Source organism: Canis aureus, chromosome 3, assembly GCF_053574225.1.
Source record: "Canis aureus isolate CA01 chromosome 3, VMU_Caureus_v.1.0, whole genome shotgun sequence".
NCBI classification, from domain to species: domain Eukaryota; kingdom Metazoa; phylum Chordata; class Mammalia; order Carnivora; family Canidae; genus Canis; species Canis aureus.
Genome location: NC_135613.1, coordinates 56,607,036 through 56,623,244, shown reverse-complemented (window position 1 = coordinate 56,623,244; position 16,209 = coordinate 56,607,036). Strand labels below are relative to the sequence as shown.

The following is a 16,209-nucleotide window of genomic DNA, read 5'->3' as shown; positions in this document are numbered from 1 at the left end:
CCTAGAGAAACTAAACAACCCAAGTGGGCACAAGGAAGGTGCAGGAACCATGGAGCCATTTGGATTTTTTTATTCTCTTTTTAAATACTGTACAGTGAAAAATAAATACGCCTTCTCATCCACCAGACAAGTTTGGTCCCCCTCCCCCGGGGGACCTTGTCACCCCCCTTCACACACACCCCTGGTTCTACTCCAAAACCTTCCCCATGCCTCCCACCCACTTAGACCCTTACTATCCCCGTCTTCCACAGTGATGAGGCCCCAGAAATGGGGGGTACAGGATGGGAGGAGGGATAGCAGGGGAGCCCCCCTGAACTGTCAAATCTGGGTGGGTCAAGGAGCACCCCGCACCAGCAGGCGGAGAACGGGGGTGTTCAGAGAGATTGGGGCATTAGAGGATAAAGGCACATCCAGTCTGATGGGGAAGGAGAGAGGCTCCCCTCACCCTGGGGGTAGGGCGGACAAGAGGAAGGGGGTATGACCCTGTTACACACCCCTCCACGAGCTCCTGGAGGCTGAGGGGGGACCCAAGCTGCTGTGCCACCCCCCTCCCCCCTAGATAAAGAGCAGCTCCAGCGCAGGTCAGTCGGGCCTGTGAGGGCCATGGTGTTGGGCAGCAAGCGAGATGGAGAAGGGAGGGATGAGGGCTGGAGGGTTTATGAAACCCCATTCACCAAACTACCCAACTCCAGGGGCGCTGAGAGCTCCCCATTCTCTGAGGGGCCCTTAGGAAGCTTGCTGACAGAGTCACCCTGAGGGGAGAGTGGAAAAGAAAAGGAGAGGAAGGAAGGAAGCGGTAAGTGGAAATTCAGGTTAATGCCCTCCCCGCCCCCAGCCTTGGGCTCTAGGCGGCTGGCTGGCACCCCAGCCCTGACTGGGGACTTTTAGGGAACCCAGACAGTCCGAGCCCAACCTTTCCCGCTGCACACGCAGCCCAAACTCCATCTGACATAGCCTTGTCCGTGAATTCCCTGCACCCCCTGTGCCCCCTGCCCTAGGAGGAAAACGCCGTGGGGTCCATCCCACCCGGCCTGCCTACCTTCTGTTCTGAAAGAGAGTCCTCTGAGGGTTTAGTGCGTTCCAGGGGGGGGCGCTGGCGGCTCTGAGACTCTGCTCGGGAGATATAGTCGGCCACGGTCACTGGGGAAGGCAGAGGACGGTTTCAGAAGGAAGTAGGTGTCCAGCCCCTAGACACCCACGCAGCCCCACCGCCTGGCACAGGGCACCCCGTCCCCCAGATCTGAGGAATGATGCCAGCACCCAGTGTTGGCTGACCTGGCTGACGGTCTCCACTGATGGAGCCATCCGTCCGGTTTCCACGGTTACGGCGGCGGCGGCTCCGGTTCCGACGCTGGGGTCTCGATTCATCTTCTGTGGGGCAGAGAAAACTCAAGTGGTGCATCTCACGTCCACACCTCGATTACTGCCCAGCTTGAACCTTTCAGACCCCCGGAGCAGCCCTTACCCAGGCCATTCTCAGTCATATTGGGCCCATCGGACTCCAGGCCCCCATCCATGACGGTCCTGTCCTCATCTGTGCGGCGGCGGCGGGAGCGGCGGCGCCTGGCACTTGCTGGGGGGGGTTCCCCAGGCTCAGAATCAACTGGGGGCTCCGGTTCAGATGTGTCCAGTAGGCTGTAGGGGTTACTGTCTGGATCTTTTAGCACTGGTCAGAGGAGGAAGAGGTTGTTACAGGGGTCTGTCCCCTGTCCGTCTGGCCTGCATCCACAACCCCAGCTGACAGCAGTACCTGAGCTGATAGATGAAGCGTTGTATCTTGTGCTGGGCCGGGGGGCAGGGGGGGGTCCCCTACCCCGGCCCCCAATTGGCCGCCTCCGGCTTTCTTCCCCGCGTGTTGGGGGATCCCGGTCACCTGGCCCAGCTCGGCTGGGCTCCTCCCTCTTCTCTGACTCGGTCTCAGAAGCTGTGGATGGGTCTGAGCTGGGGCCTGCAGGGTGCAGAGGGCTTCAGTCAGGGTTACCCACCCGCCCTGGCTTCAGCCCCCCAGTCAGTCCCATCTTCCATGTGTCACCCTGTCCTAGAGATTGCCCCCAGACCTGCACCTCTCCCCCACAAGACCTGTGGCGTCTCACCATAGGCAGGACCGCCTGTCCTCCGGCCCCGGCCCCGGCCCCCGTAGCTGCCCCCATAGGTCCGCGTGGTGTGGAGGGAAGAGGAGGAGCTCTCGTCCGTGGTATACCCAGCCTTGTCACTGCCACCGCTGCCCCGCCCGCTCCCAGGAGGGCGAAAGCCCAGCCCAATCTGCCGAAGCTGCTCATCAATCTGCAGCCTCTCCAAGCGAAGCTGCTCCACCTCCTGGTTGGGCAGAAGACGGAGAAAGGTACAGAAGGAGGAATAAATGTAAGACGGATGAACAGGCTCCGTCACTCAGGCTTCTTTGCCCTGACCGCCCCTACATACCGAAACGCTCAGTAACCAAGAGAGACATTGGCTGAACAGGAAAATTACGGGACCCAACCCCACAGCCCCAATTTGCACTCAGTGGTTTTTGTTCTCCTCAGAGACAAACTGGCACCACAGTTCCTAACTTATCCACCAGCACCTTAGCCTCCCTGCTACACCCACACCCTCTGGGCCCTGGCTCCCGGCTCGGGTACCTGCAGGTACGAGAGATGGTACTCCAGCAGGGCCTGGGCGTTGCTAATACTCTCCCGGGTGCCCACGAATATGAAAGGAACCATCCCCTGGAGAGCAGAGAGGGGGGGTGTTAGCAGGACAGTCAACACACGTACTGACTCCACCCTCTCCTATGGAAGCTCACTGTGTGGGATCATCTGGGCTCTGCATCTACTATGGGGAAACAGAAGCTCCCATCCTCTACCGCTTGGGAACTCCCATCTTCCACCCTAGAAATCCCAGCCCACAGAGAAGGGCTTCAAGAACAATCCCATCTCCTTCTGGAAACCAATTTCTAGATGCAGCTGCCCCATACCTCCTCCCTCGGGTTCTTCTTGTCATTATCACCTTCTACTCGAACCCTCACCACACCAGATTTATCCACAATCTCCTGAATCACTTTCCCGTTCTTTCCAATCACTTTGCCTGAATGGATAAAGGAGGAATTAGGACATTTTTTTAAGAAATGAAGGAAAGAAAGAAGAGTAAAAACAGAGAAGATAAAATCAACTTCTACATTTGGATTCTGTTCAATTTATTCTCCTTCTTCTAAGTTTCAGGGGAGTTTTCACGGGACAAAATACTATAATCCCTAGGAATCTGTTCTTCCATTCCTTTTTTTTTTTTTTTTAAGATTTTATTCATTCATGAGAGAGAGGCAGAGGGAGAAGCAGGCTCCATGCAGGGAGCCCGATGTGGGACTCAATCCCAGGTCTCCAGGATCACACCCTGGGCTGAAGGCGGCGCTAAACTGCTGAGCCACCAGGGCTGCCCTGTTCTTCCGTTCTTGTCACTCCTATGACAGACTGAAGTTTCCTTGTGAAAACTGAGGTGCTGAGCCCAGAACAGCTTTTGGGAATCTCCCTCCTCCCACCCTGTACTCTCTCCTACACGTACACACCCTCAACTTACCAACAAGGTTCCTGGGCACTTGCACAGAGTCCTCAGAAAACTCAAGGTAGCTTCGGGCCTGTCGACACGCCTCAGGAGTCTACAGGGAGAGGAGTAGGGAGTTGTTACCCAGACACTCATTTTCCTGCCACTCTCTGCCTTTGGGAAAGTGCACTGCCACCAAAGTCAAGGAGGGAGATCCACAGGATTCAGATTTCTTTTTCATCACACACTCTCCTCTCTCGACCCCCAAGGGACCTAAAGAGCAGCTGTCTTTTGCTGACCTCCCCATAGATGCGGAAAGTGCAGGTCTCTTCACCCAACTCAATGGCAGTAACCCCAGGTACTTTTCGGGCCTGCTGGATGTTGGCACCATGAGTCCCAATTGCCAGTCCCATCAGGTCCTCTCGCACCGTGAACTCCTCCTGGAAGGCCGCCGCCAACTGCTTACTTGTCTGAAATGAAAAGGCACAGTGGGGTTTGTGGCAGCGGAACCCCAGACACCTGTCCCGGGTCCCTAACACTCTGCAGGACTTAAGCAGACAAAAATATGTGAAAGCAAGCCAGAACCACCTTGGTTCCACAGACCCCTGGGACCTGTATGGAGAATTCAGGAACCAGCCATTCCACTCCTACCTGGCGAACACCAATGGCTTGGGGTGGGGGTGAGGGAGGTAAACGAGGGCAGGGTTTGGGCTGGGAGCCACCACAGTTCAGGATTTGGCTCTGACACTATCTGGTTATGTGACACTAAACACAACACACCCTCGGGGCACCTGGGTGGCTTAGCGGTTGAGCCTTCAACTCAGGGCGTGATTCTGGGGTCCTAGCATTAAGTCCCACATGGGGCTCCCTGCAGGGAGCCTGCTTCTCCCCCAGCCTGTGTCTCTGGTTCTCTCTCTGCGTCTCTCATGAGTAAATAAGTAAAATCTTTAAAAAAAAAAAAAAAAAACACAATACACTCAGTGTCTCTGTTCTGTCATCTGCTGAACTGTTCCACCTGACTCATCCCACTCCCAGACTATCAGAAGGATTAATTAAGGCTGGTGTGAAAGGCTCTTTCACAAGGTAAATGTAAGAGTAAGGAACAATTACTCGGACCAAACTAATATCAACTCCCAAAATAAAACCCAAAAAACTGAGTAGAAAGCAAGAGGCTGAGAAAGCATATAAAGAGCTATGGAAACCACACTACCACTTCCTCTCTCCATCAGTCCTCAGATACCTGGGCACAAGGGCAGAAAGACATGGAAGGTTCTGGAAGAGGAAGTCCTAGGTAGAAGCACCAAACAGGAAAGCTATTTGAAAGGGGTCATTCCTGATCCCAGTCCACTACATCCTACTTCCAAGATGGGTGGGACTGTATTATGGCAAGGACTTACCTCAGGCAAGAAGGGGATGGACAAAAAGGGACCACGCTGGGTATTCAAAATAACTGCATTAGGGAGGAAAGGAGAGGCTCTACGATGATTTACAAATGTCCTCTAGAAGTTTGCCAAGAGTTTTATTCTTAAACTGCCTGACGGGTACAAGTGTACCTAATATACTATGTTTTTCCTTTATGCAGACAATTATTTCAAGATAATTTAATAAACAAAACAGAAAAAAAGAAGAAAAACAAGATCTCTCAAAAACAAGACTACATGTACGGCCAACTTAACTATCTTTTTCAAAGACTATTTATTTGAGAGAAAGAAAAAGTGAGGGCGGAAAGGAAAAGAAAGAATCTTGAGCAGGCTCTGTGCTGAGCACGGAGTCCCAACTCAGGGCTCGATCTCACAACCCTGAGATCGTGACCTGAGCCAAAATCAAGAGTTGGACACTCAACCGACTGAGCCACCCAGGCGCCCCATATCTGGCACTCTTTACCACACTGATCAATACAACCAGGTCCTAAGAGAGTTGAAGTCTACCTTTTGTCACCAGGGAATCTGCTCGTTGGGAACTTGAGCAGACATAATTTGTATCATCTGGGGGTAATGGTGAAGTTCTGCCAGTGCCCTGAGTAGCATCCCTGGAGAAGTGACAGACCACTATGATTCACAATGTGCACAGGCTCGGAGAAAAGCCTACCAAAAAGATCAGTTCTATTGATAAACGGAATGGATGTGCACACACACACTATTTGTATAGGATGGTATGGCACCTAAGCAAAGGGAATCTGACCATCCTAAGATATCAGAACTCAAAAAGACCTTGTTGAAATATTTTAGTCTAAACACCTCATTGTCACACAGATAAAGCTCAGTGAAATCAAATGATTTGCCAAAGGTCAATATTTGACAGTGGTCCTTCCAGAATACAAATGGTTCTCAAATAGACCCTGCAAAGCCGTTTGATTCCCAGAGGTGATCTGGGGGAGGCCAGTGGAGGTCCGGGTCACACTCCCTTCTTCTACTTAGGCAGAGCTTCTCTGATCTGTTTTAGGCATTGTGTTTTCAAGTAAAACTTCACTTGATCAAAGGGTCCCATGGTTAAGAAAAAAATGAAAACAACTGTACTATTATAACATGATGAAGCTCTGCCATCTGGAGGAGTCTGGGAAAAAATAGCAGACCCAGGTTTAATGGCCCAGAAAGACCTTAGTCTTTTTGTTCTGTAAACACAAGAGCATGGGGGGAGGATGGGATGGGAAGGCAGGATGATAACAATACCATTCAGCAGTATGAAGTGAGGCCTAAACTTACTTCCAGGTGCTTGGTAGCCTCTTCATTGCGGGACATGAGCAGGAGTTTGGTGCGCAGGCTTCGAAAATGCATGTCACCCAGTAGAGACGCCCGCTTCACAGGGGCTTCTGTAGTTGACTGGGAAGAAACCAATGGACAAAATCATTGAAACTGACTTTGAATACACAACGGGGAAGACCCAGGACTGGGAACCAGGATGCCTCAGTCTCTGGAAAAGGACAGGAGTTAAGAAATGAAATGAGAGAAGAGAAAAATCACTATCAGTTTCACAAGGGCCTACTATTATCAGGGTACCTAAGAGAAGTGATTTTAGGCAGAGGGAGGGGTGAGAATCGTATAGTCTATTTTTTCAGAGCCCAAATATGCAAGGGAAGGTCCAGACTGCAAAAGGATGGCCAGGCTTAAAAAAAAAAAAAACAACTTAAGGTCATATGTGAGGGAAGACTCAGGAAACATGGCCTGGGCCCGCAGGGGTCAGGAGCCATACAAAAAGTCTTCTTTGACAAATAAACAGAAGCACATCTGAGCCCCTTCCTTTCTGCAAAGGAGTTAAAAGGGGAGGAAAAAAAAAAAATCACTGAGAGGGTTTACGTTTTAAGTCAGGTCAAATAACTCACCAGAATGAAGAGCTCACTATTTGTGATGTTGAGAAAGATGCAGTTCGCTCCCAACGCTTTCTTGAACTCTTTATGGACATTTTCATTGGAGCAGCTGCCAAGGAAGAGAATAGTGCTCAGTGGGCACAGTGTGCAGTTCAGAGGTTCAGAGAGATGGGGATGACAAAAATGAGATGAGGAAGGATGGGGGAGGACGAGGAAGACTGACAGTACAAGAAGGGCCTGGGAGGGATCCCTGGGTGGCTCAGTGGTTTGGCGCCTGCCTTTGGCCCAGGGCACAGTCCTGGAGCCCCGGGATCAAGTCCCACATCGGGCTCCCGGCATGGAGCCTGCTCCTCTCTCTGCCTGTGTCTCTGCCTCTCTCTCTCCCCACCCCATAAATAAATAAATAAATCTTTAAAAACAAATAAACAAAAATAAGAGGGGCCTGGGAGAAAGGTGGGCCAACAGGAGGACTGTCAACGGAGCCCCCATCCCGATGTCCTTGACTCACGCCTCTCTCAGATCCTCAGGCACAGCCATGGTAACCTTGAAGAAGCTGCCTTTGGTTGCAAGGGGATTGGGATTAACTGGCCGGAGCCGTTCCAGGGTGACAATCTCATTGTAAGTGGCATCACAGGCAGCGTATTCGATGACGTAGAACTGGCAGAAAGGAAGAAACAAGTGTGGATGACCTGAGCGTCTGTCCCCCCCCTTTTCTGTGACTATGGTCCGTGCTTCCCATCACTCACATCTCCCTTCATCATCCGCACCCGGGCCAGCCACCAGCCGCAAGGTTCCTGCTCATTGGCTCGAGAATAAACCTGGAGCCGAAAATAAAGAGATACTGAGGCCCAGCTAAAAACATCACGAACGAAAAAAAATTAAAAAATGAAAACATCATGAACGCAACTTTCAGACCCTGGGAAGCACATTATACCACAACAAAGGAGACACGAGGAAGGAGCTAATTAAAAGCCCAGAGGGGGGATCCCTGGGTGGCGCAGCGGTTTGGCGCCTGCCTTTGGCCCAGGGCACGATCCTGGAGACTCAGGATCGAATCCCACGTCGGGCTCCCGGTGCATGGAGCCTGCTTCTCCCTCTGCCTATATCTCTGCCTCTCTCTCCCTCTCTCTGTGTGACTATCATAAATAAATAAAAATTAAAAAATAAATAAATACATAAATAAATAAATAAAAGCCCAGAGGGTGCTGTCACCATAACGGGAAAGTAACTCCCCTGAAACTGGGAAGCTCCCTGAGTTTGATCACAACAGGGAAAGGGAGCTGGTGCACTTCTCTCTTCCACAGCCTACTGGGCTGGGTTTCAGAGGGAGGAGAGTGAACCAACCAGAGGAGAGCCTGGGATACTGGTCTCAGGGCAAGGGAGACCACAGAATCCTGGAAAAAGTGACATTTAGAAGGGGTGGAGCCCTGGCTCTTACCTCCACCTCATCCCCCTCCGTGATCTCTTTATTATAGTCAGCTGGAGGTGGGAGCCGGACATCCCCAAAAGGAATCTGTCTCTCGCTCTGCCAGCTGCAAGGGAAACCGTGACATGAAAGCTATTTGGGATCATGTTGCTATTTCTTCAGGAAGGGGTTACTGCCTCTGCTGGGCAGTTCCCACCTTCTCTGGTGATTAGAGGCTAAATTCTAAGCCCTGCTCCACTGTATCTTCTGTCTCCTGCTAGAATCCAAATACTAGGTCAACCGTTTCCCCCCCCACACACACACATTTCAGCCCATTCCTCTCCTGGGGTCTATATAAGTTGACCACCCACACCCCTGGCTCTCCCCCACCTATTACATGCCTCATAGGACTCAGCCGCCCCCTCTTCTCCACTCTCCTTCTAGGACCTAGTATGCTGGATTCTCTATTCCCAAGGTCTTACTTGTTTTCAAAGAAGATGGTGACAGAGTCTTCATGGACATCCTTCACAAAGCCCTAGAATGGATTTTAGAACAAAGTGAAAAGAAGAAAAGAAAAGAAAAGAAAAGAAAAGAAAAGAAAAGAAAAGAAAAGAAAAGAAAAGAAGAGAAAAGAGAAAAGAGAAAAGAGAAAAGAGGAAAGAAAGAAAGAAAGAAAGAAAGAAAGAAAGAAAGAAAGAAAGAAAGAAAGAAAACGACAATTTACTACCATCAAGGGAAAAGAGATGGTTACCTAGAGTTTTAGATAGAGACACAGGAAATTTAAAGATAGGACCAGAAAAACTTACCTGTACTGGGGACTGGGGCAAGAATATGAAGTTGAGGCAGGGACAAAAGAAATGACACTGACATGGAAAGACAACTGGCAAAATCCACAAATAAGATGAGACAAATGACACAGAAGGGGAAAACATCACCTGCATAAGAACAGCCTGGAGACTGATGGGTCTACTATAATTCCCACAGGGGCCTCCCTATCTATCTGCCTCCTGTTGTGCTGAGCAACTTGCCAGAGTTCAATTAAAATACCAACAATACTCAGCAAGGCTAAGAATATCCCATGAGACAGTGTGAGGCTGTCCTGGAACACCTAGAGGACATCAGGATCTGCCAAGAGAGAAAAGGGTATAGCTCCCCAATGCAGCAAGAGACCTGAGCAAACTCGGTGCCTTCGTGCCTGGGTCCTAAGTGAATTCTTGGAACACTGTTGAAGTTCAAAAGGATGAACACAATTTATAGAAGGAGAAATCAGGACTTAGGATATGTGAGATTTCTGAATGCTAGACTATGACACGCTGCTACGAATCTGAAAAGGGTAAGACCCCCACACCCCAAATTGAGACCATGACTTGGGAGAGGAACAGGGATGACTGAATAGCTGGTCCACTTCCTACTATCTCAACAAAGACAGGCAAGCTCTATGTTCAATCCTATGCTCCCAATTTTTCTACCTTCTCTAATTTTCACATATTCAAAATTAGGGATTGTTGTTTTTGAAAGTCCAATTTATCAATTTGCTCTTTTCTAACTGAGCTTTTGGTTTCCTGAGAAAATTTTGCTCAATCCAACACCCAAAGCTTTCGCCTATTTCTTCTACAAGTTTTGTAGGTTTTTTTTCTTTTTTTCTAAAAAAGATTTATTTATTCATGAGAGAGAGAGAGGCAGAAACACAGGCAGAGGGAGAAGCAGGCTCCATGCAAAGAGCCCGATGCGGGACTTGAACCGGGGAATCTGGGATCACCCCCGGAGCCAAAGGCAGGCGCTCAACCGCTGAGCCACTCAGGCGTCCTAAGTTTTGTAGTTTTTATTTTACATTTAGATCTATGATCTGCTCTGAGTTAAACTTTGTACATGGTGCAAGATATGCAGAGTTCATTTTTTACCCGTGGACAGTCCGGTTGAGCACTATTTGTTGAAAAGACTACCCTCTCTCGACTGAATTGCCTTTTTGCTTTTGTCAAAAATCAGGGAAGTGCAAATTAACATATTACCAACAGACAGAAAGCAGATTGGTGGTTGAAAGAACTGGGAGTGATGGAAATATCTTGATTGTGGTAATGGTTTGACACGTATCTATATAGATATGTAGACTGGTATCTAAGTCAAAACCTCTCAGTTTATACTTCGAACATATGCACTTCAATATTTATTCCTCAATAAAGCTGTTAACAAAGAACTAGGGGTTGGCGCGCCTGGGTGGCTCAATGGGTTGAGTGTCTGTCCCTTGATTTTGGCTCAGGTCATGGTCTTGGGGTGGTAGGCTCGAGCCGGGCTTTAGGCACCACACTTAACGGGGAGTCTGCAGTAAGTCTGTTTGAAATTCTCTCTGCCCTTCCCTGCCTCAAATAAATAAATCTTTTAAAAAAAATTTAGGGATTTCAAAAAGTCTAACACACAAGAACCATTCCTGAACTCTGCAGCTATGCGTAACAGCTGAGCTTAGGAGAGAAAACACCGAAAATGCACACTTCTATCATTACCACCTCAATGAACTGGTTGAACGTAAACATTTACTATACTGCTGTTTCCTTACGGTGGGAAAACCAAAACTCAGATTTCATTCTTTGATACCAGCTGGCCATCCTTCTCTTCTTTTGGGATCAGATCTTGTTGCGGCGCCTCACTATGCAGAGCTTTACTACTGCCCAAGGCATCTGGTCCTCCTGGTGCCTGCCCTCCTGCTCAGCTGTGCTTTCGTTTTCTCTGCCATTCCCCACGTTTTCTCCACTCTTTGTACAGCTCCACCTATACCCAAGCTTGCTATTCCACACACGAGTCTTCTGAGGCATTTTCACTCCTCACTGTTTGCCTGAGTCCTTCTTCCCCCTTGGGTTCTCAGCTCCTTGAGCATCCTCCACCCTCCCCTCCTAACAGCATCACTTTCCTTTTCTTTTCTCCCTCTGTGAGGGTCTGTGTGGATTTCTAGAAACATTTTACCTAGCTCCTTCTGTCTTTATCCAATTCTTTTTTTTTCTTTATCCAATTCTTTATCCAAAATGTCTGTCCCTAAACTTGAAAAATAGTTTAAGAGAGGATTAGCTCTTCTCAAAACATTTTAGGGATGAGATAAAAAGCATGGAGGAGATAGAAGAGAATCACTTGTCTGCCTCCTTTAAGAAGAGATTCCCGCTCCTAGATATACTTCTTTGCAAAGGATATTCCCATGGTTCTAATCCCATTCTCCCCCAACATGTTAGGGTTAGCCCTCAGGGAGAGGTAGCACTACCACCCTGTTTTTCCTAGCTACCACTATCTGTCCCCAAGGCAGAAATAGCTCAGAATGGAGTTTCCCCTCACATTACTCAGCAGTTCAACCAAATACCACACAATCTTAAACTTCTAGGGTCTTTTTCCTTCAAATACTCACCAGAACAAGTTTTCTTCCCAAACTCATGTTAACTTCACCCACATCATCCATTTTTTTCCTCCAAAGATACCAGTGGTAGAAAGTGAGAGATAAGCAGGTGAGAGCAGGAGCAGGTGAATCAATCTCTAGAAAGCCAACTAGATCCAAAGAATGACTCAATTCAGTGGCTGCAGCATATCCTGGCTTTGGCTTAAAGGGCTTAGGACCAGAAAGAGGAAGAGTACCCAAGCGTTCTAGATACTTGTTTCCTTAAATAAGATAGAAAATTATTCCCCACCTCTACCCTATCTTCTAGTCCTGGACTCTCAAAAGAAAGGAGGGGGTTCTGGGAGAAAAACAGGAGGGGTCTGGATAAAAACCACAGCTTGAAGCTGGGGATGCTGTATTCCTTAAGACAGGAAGAGGAATGTGGACATCCAGGCAAGGTCTGGAACGTTGGCTGATTGTGCCCTGAAAGGTGAACAGATATTTCATGAGGAGAGTACAACCTAGAGACTAAAACACTTTTAGGTACCGGAGAAAATGAAGAGTTGGTGGGATAGCTACAGGATAACTTATATTCCAGATCTGACATGTGCAGTGCTATTGTGGAAGATGATCAAAAACAGGACCCAATTCTGAGACAGGAGAAAGGGGCCTCCCCAAATTTATAGTTCTAGAAGCAATGTAAACATTCCTTGACCCACACCAAAGTTTGCTGAGTCATGAATATTAAATCAGCAGCAAGGTCAGAATGGATAAGTATCTATATGGCACTGCAAGTTGAAGAAAGATTAGTCTGAATTTAGGAATTTATTGTTGTTTTTAACTGACCCATGAGGCAGAAAATGCTAACATGGCCAGAACACAAAATCCACATCACCTGGCTTTCAGCTCAACTCCAAACTCTGATTCAAAGCATCCTGTCCCTAATTCACCCAAGTCTATCATTGTCATAGCCCATGGGGTAAAGGGAAAGATTGAGAGATTTTCTGTTAGACACTTGTATGTGTAAAGAGAAATGTGTCCCCAGTCTCACACAGTTCATCTGAACTGGATACCAATCTTTCCCAGCAATGCTTGGTACCTATGCTTCTTAGAAAAAAGCAAGTATCATTATCTCAATTTTAGAGTCATTTTTCTTCAAACCCAGAATTCGGGGTGGGAGAGACCCAAATGAAGAACAAGATACTGGGGAAAATGGGGCTAAAATCTTACAAGGAAGGGTATTTCAACAAAGGTACGCAAATTTGAAGTAAAGGGATACAAGAGACAAGCATACTCTATCAGAATCAGAAAGGAATTAGAGACTTCTGCCAAGAAAACAGAAACACTATGGAGGCAGGCTAGAAGAAAAAGTCTTGAGTTAGAAAAGTATGCAGAAAAAAACGACAGAAGGGGTCAGTTGGGAACTTCCTTCAGACATGGAATAAGGTGGTTCCTGGGGGATACACAAGTTTAGGATAAAAAACCAAAGACTAAGGCTGACAGGATAATCTAAAATAAAGAGATAAGTGTTGCCACAGGCTCTGAATAGAATGAAATTTGGTGAGGGAAGCCAGGCAGAAATCGATAAGCATTTAGGGTGGGTAAAAAATCACTACACTCAACTTATCAACTGAAGCCAGGGCAGAAACCTTCCACTCTAAGGGCAAAGACAAGACCCTTACAGTTACAGGACTTCTGTTCCAGTTTCTAGGATAGAGTTGGAGAAAGTCATTTCCAAGGGCACGAAGATGCAGAGGTCTTTTACAGGAGGAAAGGCCTGAAAGAAAAAGAGAGGGGACTCTCCCTCCCATGTGATAAGAAGATATCCCTGCTCTTGCTCCTCAGGGTAAAATGAAAGAAGACAGGAATGAGAAAAATCTCTGGGATGATTCCAGGCATAAAATCTAAAGAGGATCAAAAATAACAGTTACACAAAGAAAAATTCCTGAGAGGCAAGAAGGGGTCTCCCTCTGGCTTAATCCAAAGGGGAAAACAATATCCTAGAAAATGGTTTCAGAATAAAAATGGTGGTAGCAAAAGGAGTTCTAAGGAACCACATCCTGGGCAAGGCAAAAGTGGATGTAAACAAGGATCCTTTAAAGATAAATCCCCTTCTTAAAAAAAAAAAAAAAAAAGCTATCAGATTCCCAAACTGAGAGTTGACCAGAAGTCTTCTCCAAGTGGCAATCCCTTGAGAATCTTCCCTTAGAGAAGATCTCTTCATGTGATTAGGAAGGTGAAGCTCACCCTGCTCCAGAGGAAGAAACTATAGGAATGATCTAAAGATAGCTGAAGTCAAAGTGAGATACAAAAAAGAAATGCACCCTCCTGGAATGGCAGACTAGCCAGCCTTGGGATAAAGGGCTGGAGTGAGAGACTTGGGGGAAAGATGCCACCTTACGGCTAGGAGGCAACTTGACTGGTACAACAACCCAGAGTTGCTGAGGTCAACGATAGCAAATGTCATCAATGGATTTTGACCGTTTCTCCTTGGGTTGGGAGCAGAAATACAGCAGGAAAGTGGGGTGAGTCCTGCAGAGCCAGGAGGCAGAGGCCTCTCGGAGGAAGATAAAAGGATCTAATATGGGACGGCCTTCCCAAGAGGGTAATAGGGAGGAATAAAGAGAATTCTCCATGTGCTTGGACCGTGCGGGGTGGGGGGATGTGATGAAGGTTTAAGGTATGTCTTCTACTAGGGAAACAAGAAAAGTCAACGAGAAGCTGGGGAAATGGGGTCTCCTGGTGGTGGGGTGGGGTGGGGGGAACGACCGGGTGCCGATCCGAGCACAATAATGCCCCGATGTTCATTCTCTCCAAGACGGAGTGGGGGTTGGGGAGTGGGGGTGGTTAAAAGCAAGTGTAATTAATAGAGGGAGCGAAAATCGGAGGAAAGGGGGCTCACTTGCAGAGGTCCCCCCCAGGAGGGCTGCGGACGGGAGCGTGGGTCCGGGGCTCGCGGGGTCGGACTTGGCTCCCGAAACGCGATCCCGCCCCACCGGCCCCCGCCCCGGCGGGGGGAGGGGGCCGCACACGGGTGTCCCCGGCCGGAGCGCCGCCTCACCTTGTAGAAGGCCCCGTTGGAGCCGCGCACCTCGACGGGCAGTCCCGGCTCCACGTCCCCCCCGGAGGCCAGGCCGCCCATGGCGCCGCCGCCGCCGCCTCCGACTGCCCCGGCGGCGGCTGCAGCGGCGGTCTGAGTCCGGGCCGGGCCAGGCCCCCGGCGTCTCCCCGGGGGAGGAGCCGGAGGGGGAGCCGCCGGGGGCGGGAGCCGGGCCGGCCCCACGGCGGCCCTGCCACAGCCAACGAGCAGGGGGCCGGGGCCGGGCCGCTCCCCGTCCGCCGCCGCCGCCTTGGTCTCCGCCACCGTGAGGGAAACGGCCGCCGCCGCCGCTGCCTTCGTCACCTCAGCTTCCGCCTGCCGCCGCCCCCGCTGCTGCCTCAGTCCCGGGACCCGCTGCTGCCGCTGCCGCTCTACGGCCTCCACCTCCCCCTGCCGCTGCCGCCTACTGCGCAGGCGCACCGGGCACCCGCCCGCCGCGCGCGGGGCCCGGAGGGCCACGGCGCAGGCGTCAAGGCTGGCGACCCAGCTCGCGCTCGCCAGCGCATCAGGGCTTCCACACTCCCCTTCGCTCTTTCGCGCCCCCTGCTGGTCGCTCGCTTGCGCTTGCGCAGAACTAGACGGCTTCCTTTCTTCACCATCCGCTCCCCCCCCGCCCACATCTCTTCCTTTCCCCGCCCCACAACACTGAGCGCGAACCAATCGTGCGGAGGGAGGGGCCGAGCCCACTCGGTCGGATTGGGTTTCTGCCGCTCCGGGTCAGGCCACACCCACTTCCCCGCCGGGAGCATCCCCGGGCTGGGGCGAGCTGGGGACGGGCATGCGCCTGGATGACTGCTTGGTCACTTTCCCCACCTTTGTCTTTCTTGGTGCGCACGCTCCAAAGGAAAAAAAAAAAAAAAAGCAGCCTGGTGCTCTTGCGCCGGGCTTCGTCCGGACGCACGTATAGACTCTTAGGAGCATCTGTAACTCTAGCTGGAGACTTAGGGACCGCGTTGTTGCCTCGAGAAGATGCCGATCGTGCATACAATGAAACGTTAAAGGACGATTTCAAGGCGGTACCAAAAAAGCAAAGACGACTTAGATTAGCTACTGGATTTGGTATCCAAATACTGAGGATATTCACAATAGGAAAAAAAAATGGAGTGGAGTAAGAAGGGGTCGTAGAGGGAAAAATTTAGATTCCTGAACTAAGATAGGAAATTTAGTTGTTGGGCCACCTGGGTTGCTCAGTGGTTGAGCGTCTGCCTTCGGCTCAGGGCGTGATCCCGTGGTCCCAGGATCGAGTCCGCATCGGGCTCCCTGCAGGGAGCCTGCTTCCCCCTCTGCCTGTGCCTCTGCCTCTCTCTGTGTGTCTCTCATGAATAAATAAAATCTTAAAAAAAAAAAAAAAGAAAAAATTTAGTTGTAGAAATGGATATAAAGTAGCACAGAAATTAGAATCATGTGTTGTGCATTTAATCATTCAGCGAAGTATTTGTTTCGCCCTCACGGTGTTCCAGTCGCTGTGCTAAGAACTAGGGGTACAAAGACAAGATATAGTCCCCAAAAGAATGATTTTGTAATATACCGGGAAG

At 49.7% G+C, this 16,209-nt stretch overlaps 1 protein-coding gene across 4 annotated transcripts; it reads right to left on the bottom strand.

Moving 5' to 3' along the window:
* Window positions 1–54: 54 nt before the first annotated feature.
* On the bottom strand, window positions 55–14,820 carry FXR2 (FMR1 autosomal homolog 2). Of its 4 annotated transcripts, none has more exons than XM_077892828.1 (17): window positions 14,636–14,820; window positions 8,705–8,757; window positions 8,256–8,349; window positions 7,564–7,635; window positions 7,326–7,474; window positions 6,833–6,926; window positions 6,216–6,332; window positions 3,813–3,983; window positions 3,550–3,628; window positions 2,954–3,063; window positions 2,619–2,705; window positions 2,094–2,316; window positions 1,751–1,948; window positions 1,466–1,666; window positions 1,276–1,371; window positions 1,040–1,140; window positions 55–752 (listed from the first exon to the last, which is right to left on the bottom strand). In XM_077892828.1, exons 1-17 carry the CDS (start codon window positions 14,714–14,716, stop codon window positions 657–659), a joined length of 2,022 nt encoding a protein of 673 aa, XP_077748954.1. In that variant the 5' UTR covers window positions 14,717–14,820; the 3' UTR covers window positions 55–656. The 4 variants fall into 4 exon arrangements, with proteins under 4 accessions (XP_077748954.1, XP_077748955.1, XP_077748956.1 ...); XM_077892829.1 differs by lacking the exon at window positions 14,636–14,820 and adding an exon at window positions 11,608–11,649; XM_077892830.1 differs by lacking the exon at window positions 14,636–14,820 and adding an exon at window positions 9,158–10,570.
* Window positions 14,821–16,209: the final 1,389 nt, after the last annotated feature.